Here is a 9718-nt window from a genome sequence, read left to right as displayed (position 1 = left end):
GCATAGGCCAACAAGTGGGACTTATTAAGGGAAATGATGAAAAATGTCCTCAAGTAAATTGCATATTACTTTCGCTGGTATCAGCCTGTGCAGATAGGAAAATGCTAGCCGCCAAAAAGGAATGTTAAATAGGCCTTCCTTATAGTCATGTATTTTAAACCCTTTAAGTTCAAGGAACTATGCACACAGAATCTGTCACAGAACCTGTCTTTGCAGAGATTCTTGAAAGCACCGAAGGGAGCGCAAGGCTGTATTTCATCACTCTACTGTGTTAACTAAGAGCGCCCCTTGTATGCACTCACCAGTCCTCTGGGCATTTCTCCTAAATATAAGTCCATAGTGCCTTTAGAGAACAGTTTATTTGCCATTGTTGAGGAATCTCTAGAGTTCCTGAAATACATTTTATGCTCCGCTGCCTTCTAAAGTGGCACTTAAACCCAAGACTGGGAGAGGGGGTCATGAAAATGCCCAAAATGTGGTTTTGGTCCTTTCCCTCCCAGTAATGTACGCTTGTTTAGAAAAAAATGCTTTATTTATCACACATAGAAGCTACATAAGTTTAGTGAAAACAACATGATAACTTCACTGTACACATTTTACGTCACACCGCAAGTTGGTCTACATTCTCTTCTCTTCTATCACCTAAATGAGCTTCAATAATTTCTGCAAACAGGGTCCTCTTCAGCAAATTGTAAGCAAGGGGCAGCAACTGGCCAATAATCTTGTGGAAATACTGCAAATGAGTATGAGAACAAGTTATAATTAATAACTATCCCCCAAGGTAGTTAGTATATATCTATATAGCTAATCTTTTTTTTTCATGTCAAAAACTTGTGGATTCCTGATTACAGAAACAACGTTTTAAGGAGTGCTAAGCTCTCATGCCCTCCAGTTCATTTACAGCCTTTCTGCAGTCGCTTCCTTCCAGAGAAACAAGCTACTTCCCTTCACTTGCAGCTATTCCAAAAGTGACTTTAGAATTCTAGGAAAGGTAAATAAAAGAATGTGATGCCGTCATACTGAAGAGGACCGTTAGAAGGGGCAGGGGGGGAAGTCTGTAACTTACATGTGACCCATAGCAGAAGAGATCTATGCCCAGTTCATATCCCATTCCGTAATCACATTCATCATTAGCAAACTGAACAAAAGTCAGCATTTCCTGGATAGGGGCGAAGGCTTTCAGTCTCTGGTCATCATTAGGAGCATCTACAATGGCTTTACAAATTCTTTTAAGACTAGCTGCAGATAAAAGGAAAGTCACATGAGAACTATAATGGAATTTATTTTCCTGTACATGCTACAGAGGTTATGGATGTAAATAATGAAGATAATGAAGAAAGCTGAATGAACATTGACTCATCTGAAATGTGGTGCTGGAGGAGAGATACCACAGAACACCAAAAAGACAAGTGAGATCTAGATCAGATCAAGCTTGAATTCTCCTCTAGAGGCTAAAATGACTAACCCAAGGCTATCGTACTTTGCTCATATCATGAGAAGAAAAGATTCACTGAAAAAGACAATAATGCTAGGAAAAGTTGATGGCAATAGGATAAGAGGAAGAGCTAACATAAGATGGATTCAATCAAAGAAAGAAGCCATGACTTTCAGTTTGCAAGGCCTGAGCAAGACAGTTACAATAGGACATTTTTGAGGTCATTAATTCATAGGGTCACCATAAGTCAGAAGGAACTTGGTGGCATGTAACACACAAGACACATGCAGAGAGGTTAGGTTCTCAAGAAATCACCACTGATGTACCCAGGTTTTGTTAATTTTGCCACACCAGACCCAAAATCCTGTAATATCTAAAAAGCTAACAATTTTATTTTTGCATCTACTTTTCGTACCACAGTAAAGTAGTTAGCATAAGGTGCCATGGTCCTGTTTGCTTTTATCAAGTGAGAGAATACTTGATAGTATAATTAGCTGTTTCACAGCTTCTTTTTAAAGATTATCATTAGTCAAATACCTATTAAAGGTAAAGGTTCCCTTGCTCGAAAGCCAGTCGAGTCCGACTCTAGGGTTGCGGTGCTCATCTCCGTTTCAAAGCTGAAGACCCAGCGCTGTCTGAAGATGTTTCCGTGGTCATGTGGCCGGCATGACTAAACACCAAGGCGCACGGAACGCTGTTACCTTCCCACCGAAGTGGTACCTATTTATCTACTTGCAATTTCTTGCTTTCGAAATGCTAGGCTGGCAGGAGCTGGAACTAGAGACGGGAGCTCACTCTGTCATGTGGCACACTCGGGTCTTGAACTGCTGGACTACTGACCTTCCACAGCCTGCAGTTCAGCGTCTTAACCACTTGAGCCACCGCAGCTCAAATACCTATTACTAACAGCAAAGTTCTAGTTTTATTCTTGTAAATTAAATGAAAACCTAGTGACACACTTGACATTTCCTTGATAAAAGATATATACTTGCAGCTTGACCAAAACAGTTCTAACAATGCAATTCTAAGCAGTCACACCCTTCTTCTTTTTTTTACCATCAAGTTGCAGTGGACTTATGGCAACCCCAGACGATTTTCAAGGCAAGAAATGTTCAGAGGTGGTTTGCCATTGCCTTCCTCTGGGTAGCAACCCTGGTATTCCTTAGCTTCCAAGATTTGATCAGATTGAGGTAGCCTAGGCTATCCAGGTCAGGGCCACACCCTTCTAATTCTAAATCCACTTAAATCAATTGGATCAGAAGGGTGTAACTCCGTTTAAGACTGCACAACTTCTGTTCTGAGGGGGGGGAAATTCCTAACGTTCGTTTACCATTTGCTTCTGGAAGCTCTCTGTACCCAACACCATTCTTATCTACAGGAACAAACAGACCAGCTCCGTGAAAAGACTTTGTCACTACCTGTGTTGAAAAAGAAAGAGGCAGACTAGTGTGATTACTATGTAATACCCTTAAGCCTCTTATACTACACCACAGCCAAAGATTAACTGAAATATTAATTCTGGATACAGAAGTTTTTCTAGAATGTTATATTAAACTAACTAACAGCCTCCATGGAAAAAGAGTAAATTGGCTGCTATCTTTTCTTAACCCAAAATGTTATTTTGAGAGAGATGGAAAATGTTCCTAACTGTTCCAAGAATTACTAGACTCACTTTTCAACTGTCATCCCTATGGAATAGAAACTGGTATTCCTGTTGTCTCCCTGCCCGACTGGCCAAGATAGCATCACGAGTAGCAAACATGTACCTTGTTATGAGTTGCATGTACCTTGCTATGATCACCATCAAGGTTGCTGTAGCAACACTTGGCTTCCTTACTTGCATTACTGAAGAGCTAGTTCTACCATCTTCTCTTTGGCCTGTTTTTGCTGCAACCAATATATTTTGACCTACAGAAAAACTTATAATTTTCTACCTGAATCACAATGGATCCTATTCATAAATCCAGATTTGGTCTTCTATATAAGATTTATAGTACCTTTTCCTGTGTCCTCAAACCTAGGGTTTCTGTTCAACTTCTTCCATCTCCAAAATATAAAACTACAGCCTCTCTACCTTTAAGGCAATTTTATACCTGAAAGTTATTTTTTTAATTTAACAACAAATGATCTGATAAAACTTATAATTTTCTACCTGAATCACAATGGATCCTATTCATAAATCCAGATATATAAGATTTATAGTACCTTTTTCTGTGTCCTCAAAACTAGGGTTTCTGTTCTACTCCAACTTCTACCATCTCCAAAATATAAAACTACAGCCACTCTACGTTTAAGGCAATTTTATACCTGAAAGTTAATTTTTTAATTTAACAACAAATGATCTGATGCCACTAAGAAAATGCTCCTCTGTTCTGAATTGGTCTCTTGTAGCTCCTAAAATAGACAGGGTCAAGCTTCACTTCATACCCATTTTCAACAAATGATCAAACTGTCTGATTTTTTTTTACAGGACATTTTCCCTTCCTAAAATGCGATTGTGCACTTGATTGTGATTTTGTAAAATCTGATGTCACAAAAATGCTGCATTAGAACTAGTTGAACTCTTACGCGTGGGAGTTGGGTGGGTAATAAATTGTAGGTTACAGTATGAGAATTTTCCCCACTACTTTAGTGAATATGAAAATAAATCGTCATACTTTCTTATCTCTCTGTTTCATCATCACTGTTTTTTGCTCCAGCGAATAACCCATTCTTTTGGCTGTTTCAGTTAATTTTTCATCTATTGCTTTCAAAATGCCACTTTTCTTTTTATCTGGCAATTCCTTAAGCTTTCTGGACAAAAATAATCTGAAATAAAAGAAAACTCATTACATTGCAGGCCATCTTTCTCTAAAATTATGAAATCGTAAATTTTTGTTCTTGTAAAGAATTCAATCTCATTGCAGCAAATCAACATAAACTATGATGACATTTATTATGAGGCTAAGTTAAGATGCAAAAATATCCAGAATTTACTTTGGAGCACTTTTTCAAATAATAAAAACCCCTATGCCAATCCAATTCATCTGAAAATAATTCAACCGCATCAACTAGGTACTTGGGAATTTTTGTCAGTTCTTGGAAGCTGCCCTGAGCCTGCTTGGCGGGGTAAAATTGAAATAAATAAATAAATATTTTTTTTAAAAAATTACAGGGAAAAAACCCATGGGATCCAATGGCATATACCATGCTAACAAAGCTGAACAGTAAAACAGCTGTACCAAAACATTTGGGATGCAAGAGAAATATCCAGAGTAAATAAAAAAGATAAAAGAAATTCTGATGACAAAACTAGGAGTGGAGCAGTCCCCCAATGATGTCCCCCTCTGCTGAAATGTCTGTGCATGTGCAAATTTGATCAGCACAGAGGCCATTTCCCCCCCAAACCAAATCACATTCTCTAGCTGCTTTCCCATACGTGGGAGAAAAGATACAGCATCTGCACATCTTTTCCCCTAAAAGAAGATAAGCAGCTGAAGAAGTCATGGTTTTGAGCCAAACAGCAGACTTCAGGCAGAAAGCTTAAATTGCTCCTCAGCTTTGCAGCCCCTCTGTTATATTTCAGTCTTTTAAAAAAAACAGTAAAATCTTGTTGGAAAACTTTCCCTGCCTTGTTTGATTTGGTCCAGAAAATGGCTTACATCCTACAGGACATTTCTGCAGGAGAAGGAATATGCACTGATGGAATGCAACTTCCTTGTTTCCTTCCTCCTGTGGAAGCCTGGAATGCCCCCTGAAATCCTGTGCCCGGGGCCCTCGAGAAAGTTGCATCCCACAAGTGCATTTCCATCCCTGCCTGTGGAAATACTCCACGAGATCTATGCCTGTATTTTTGTTGTTGTTTGAAAGCTTAGGGTGAAAATATTAAACCTTACTTTACAGCAGCAAATATATTGTCACCAACTTGAGAAATTGTGCAGCCTTTCTTGGCTTCGTTTTCTCCAAGCCACACTGGCAATTCATCTGGCATGTCCCTATTAAAAACAATATGCATAGAGAAAGTTCAGAAATGTATCAGCTGAACCTACCTTAACTTATTACATCAGCATTTGTAAGGCGTAGAGTCGGCTTGATCCCATGACTCCTTTCTGGTAAGTGAAGAGTCTTCCAACAGAGTCATGGAATCCCATCCGGCACTTTTTTCTGTCAAAAACAGTATAACTGAACAAGTGACAGTAGATCCCACATTTCTCTGAGACTGAAATGTCTCTAATTATGTAGTAGAAAAGAACAAGAGTCCAGTAGCATCTTAAAGACTAACAAAACGTATGGCAGGATATGACCTTTTGTGAGTCACAGAGCGGCTACTGGACTCTTGTTATTTTTACTGCTACAGACAAACACGGCTACCCATCTTGATCTAATGATACAATTAGAAATTCTGTGTTTTTTAAACTCTGCTTTTAGGTTCAGGAAAACCATGATCCAGGCAAGACTGAAAGACTAAAATGAACTTAACCAACTATCTGTACACTAATAGCCAAAGGTCCCCAGTGTGTGCCAATACTTATTTCTGCAAATTGGGGGCACATGGAGGCTCAACAGAAATTCCTGCACACTTGAGGCATTACTTAGGTGTGCTGAAAAATCTGATGTTTTAAAATATATATGGGGATACTTAAATCCCCAAAAAACTGAAACTGCGTTCCCGTGCATGCGTGGAGAATGGACTTGCCGTTTGGAACTGTGGCGGAGCTTGCTGCTGGCAGCTGCAGGGGAGCCTTGGCAGGCGGGCCCCCACGAGTATCACGGATCTCACTTCTTGTACAAATTATAATATTTTGAATAGGAAACAGAGTATAGCTGAAGCTTATTTTCTTAGAGACTCAGTTCTTAACTGTGAGAGGTTTGCTTGTACAGAATAACTCCAAAATGTTAATTCAAACAGAAACAAACTACTGTATAAGCTATCCATGGTGTAAAACAATTTTACCAACTGGCAATACTTCATATTTCTACAATAAAAGAAGCTTAGGAAATCCTGACATTTATCTTCTTATGTGTTTTCATACTTACAGAATAATTACAACATGCCAAGAATAAAAATCCCATATTTTTTTCTCTTAGTAGCTTGCTGTAAATAATACATGGAATTAGAAAGTAGACAAATCAGGAAAGTTACTTCTAATAACAAACTTGTTTGGCAATTCCATGTCAGACTTTGGTATGGCATATGAGGATCTCCACTTCTATGGCATGTACATTTTGGTCAGAGTGAGGTTGGTGACAGATTACAGAGTAAATATTTGGCACAACAGGACTCTTTTTGATGTAACATATTTTAACATACTTTTATCTGTTACATTATACAATTTTGTGGAATTCTTGTCACATGATCAATTGGATTTGCATATATAAGAAAGTAGACTATGATAGCATAGTCATAAGCAATGCTCCCTCTAAGCTGTGGGATCTTGTGAGCAGAAATTCTACTTCGTGAGCTACTGGCATAAAAGTTGTGAGGGAGCAATTTGGCTACTACATTAATTAGTCTGCTCTGGAGGCTTCCTTCCTGAGCTAAGACAAAAATGTGTGAGCCGGAGGCTAAAAAACGGTGAGCTAGCTCACACCTATTCAGCTTAGAGGGAACACGTCAGACTAAGACAGACGAGAACTGGGTTCATATTTGTTCTCAGCCATGGAAAAAAATGGGTGACTTTGAGCCAGTCAAAATCCTTCTCTCATCCTAACCTATCTCACAAAGTTGCTGTAGGAATAATATAGGGAAGAGAGACTTCCCTAAGATCCTTTGAAAAGGGGTAGAATAAAAATGTGATAAATAATACATTTTGGTATCATATTTTCACAACAGGATTACTTCAAAAAATGTCACGACTGATAGAGGAATTAGTTTTCAGCCTCACATTTATTTCAAAAAGAAATACTTTAAAAGTAAGAATCATCAGTTTGCTGTATGACAGGATTACAAAGGCAAGAAAGCAAGAAAATCTCTCTTCCAAATTACTTTCTCACCTAAAATATCCCACATGATATTGCATTTTTCTGTCTCCAGTAAGGACAGTCTGGAATTCAGGAGGATCATAAAAAAATCTCCAGTGGAGGTTGAAGTTCACATCTCCTGATTTGTTTGCCTTTTTGTGTTTTCCAGCAAGAATATCATATGGTCCAACTAGCTGAAGTCCGATGCTTGACTGAAGTGCATCTATAAAAACAAGTAAACGAAACATATTGTTTCTTGATGAAAAAGATTTGAGCAAAAAACCATTCCCAACTGGATTTTTAAAATCTTCAATAAAGAAACTGTCTGTCTCTACTGCTTTATAAACTCAGTTTATTTCTGTTTTCTCAATCCATTATCAGTGTTATGTATATCTGTAAAAAATATTAGGGATACATGAATGATATTCTCTAGACCCCTGCCTCAATTATTAAGTGCTTCGACAAAAAGATTACTTAAAAGAGCAAGTAATCATTAGAACACTCCAGTGGAAGGAACAATATTGTATCTACAGCATGTGTTGCATACACATCTTCCATTCTTACAATTTCTTCTTACCACAAACCATGTACTCTGAAAAAGTCATGAAAAATTCCCTGATTCTCCCATGTGTTAAAAGAGAGAGTGTGCAGACTGGAGAAAGAAAGAAAAATCAGCCACACTTGTGAGACAAGATTTGGATTTTAAATTCAAACAATGGGAAATATTTACTGCTTAACATTACTTATTAGGCTTGGTATAAGATTAAAGTTTCCAGTTTCTAAAACCCACCACATGGCTTGTCAGGATCCAGCTCCTCACAAAACTTCCAGAAATGATAGAAATCTTCAGGCATTTTGAGCCGATAACAAGTCTCCACTTCATGGTACAGATGACTGGAGATGTCTGTTTCACTAGACCGTCTTTTCTTTACATTCCTAGTTTTTTCACACTACCAACAAAAAAACAAATCAATTGTGTTATTCTAATTCCATGCCTGGGAAGCTGAAAACTCGTCCCTAAGTACTTTAAACGTATGAGGTATCTACCGTGGAGGATGGAGGGGCAAAATGAAAAGAGGGAAATGGAACAAAAACGAATTACTCTAAATATTTATTAGTCAGGAGTTTCTGCAGAAAGATATTTTGTACTAAGACACACACAGTAAAAATTACATGGCACATCCCAATGCCCTTGATTCCTAAGGTTGTGGTGGTGGGGGCGGCGGCTTGAAAGGCAGCTTCATATTTTATCTCTGTCTACCCTCTGTTCCAAAAGTGTGCTCTTACTCAGAGAATTTAGCAGAAGCTCAATATTAACTACTTCTAATCGGAAATTAACTTAAAAGCAGTAACAATACAAATATGAAGTCAAGACCGATCTCCCACAAAATTTATCCACCCAAGTCGCCAGGAAGAAAAGCTTGAGCTCAGAACGAATAAGAGAAAACACTCTGTACATGCTCAAAAGCATGTTCTTTATTACGGCACAACATCCGATGCTGAGCCTAGGAAAAACTAGGCACAGGAGGAACATACAGGGCTCTCTGAGGTCCATCCTAGATCAAACCTTCCACAAAGAAAGGGAGCCGTGGGTACCTGCTCAAGCCCCTGCACAGCCGCGCGGGATCTCCGCTTCCCACCTCCAGTCATTTTGCTTCCCGCCGCCACCTCCGCTGGAACCTCAACATTCCGCCTACAGCGGTGCCAAGAGCCTCCAAGGCCGCGTGACGTCATCGCGTAAAAAGACAACCATAGAGTCGGAACGTAGCTTCCGTTGCCTCGTTGCTATGGTGAAAAGCGAGCGGCACCGCCTCTTATTTGTATCACCGCCTCTTTCTTCGCGGCTGTGGATGTCGTCCGTAGTCTTTTGGGGGGGTGGGGGGGGAGTTTAGGGCACTTCGGTACGACCTAAGGCGGTCGTTCGCTCAGAGGAGCTACGCCCCACGTAGTAGGCCGAGTAACGGGCTGTTTTTTTCATTGTACAAATTAAGCTCTTGTCTGAAGTCGCCTCAATTTTCTCATGGGGAGTGTAAGTGGCATCCCTTTTCCGCGCCACCCATTTTAAGGTCTCGGCAAAACAGCAACAACAACAAAAAACCAACAACCACCCCCTCATGCCAGGTATAGCGTATGCTACGAAAATATTGTAAAGTTTTCAGGGTGGACCCAGAGCCCTCGAGTAACACTTCGCATGTTTCACAAGATGGCGGCACCAACCTTTTCTATAGGTAAGGAAGAGAGTAAGAGCCCAGTAGCACCTTAAAGACAGGTCTAAGGACTAACAAAATGAGTGGTAGGGTATGAGCTTTCGTGAGTGAGTGGAGGAACCTGGCCGTTGGCATT

The 9718-nt window shown here is 39.5% G+C and overlaps 1 protein-coding gene across 1 annotated transcript; it reads right to left on the bottom strand.

Moving 5' to 3' along the window:
- Positions 1 to 601: 601 nt before the first annotated feature.
- On the bottom strand, positions 602 to 9082 carry LOC107114664 (chromosome unknown open reading frame, human C4orf27). Its single transcript, XM_015416230.1, has 8 exons — positions 8972 to 9082; positions 8166 to 8325; positions 7409 to 7598; positions 5311 to 5409; positions 4093 to 4243; positions 2766 to 2853; positions 1067 to 1239; positions 602 to 733 (listed from the first exon to the last, which is right to left on the bottom strand). The coding sequence occupies exons 1-8, from the start codon at positions 9023 to 9025 to the stop codon at positions 602 to 604; spliced, it is 1047 nt and encodes a 348-aa protein (XP_015271716.1). The 5' UTR covers positions 9026 to 9082.
- Between the last annotated feature and the right edge of the window lie 636 nt (positions 9083 to 9718).

The sequence above is a fragment of the Gekko japonicus genome, unplaced genomic scaffold, assembly GCF_001447785.1.
Source record: "Gekko japonicus isolate JY-2015 unplaced genomic scaffold, Gekko_japonicus_V1.1 scaffold593, whole genome shotgun sequence".
Lineage (NCBI taxonomy): Eukaryota > Metazoa > Chordata > Lepidosauria > Squamata > Gekkonidae > Gekko > Gekko japonicus.
The sequence above is the reverse complement of the archived record's forward strand: the minus strand, read 5'-3'. Positions and strand labels throughout refer to the sequence as shown.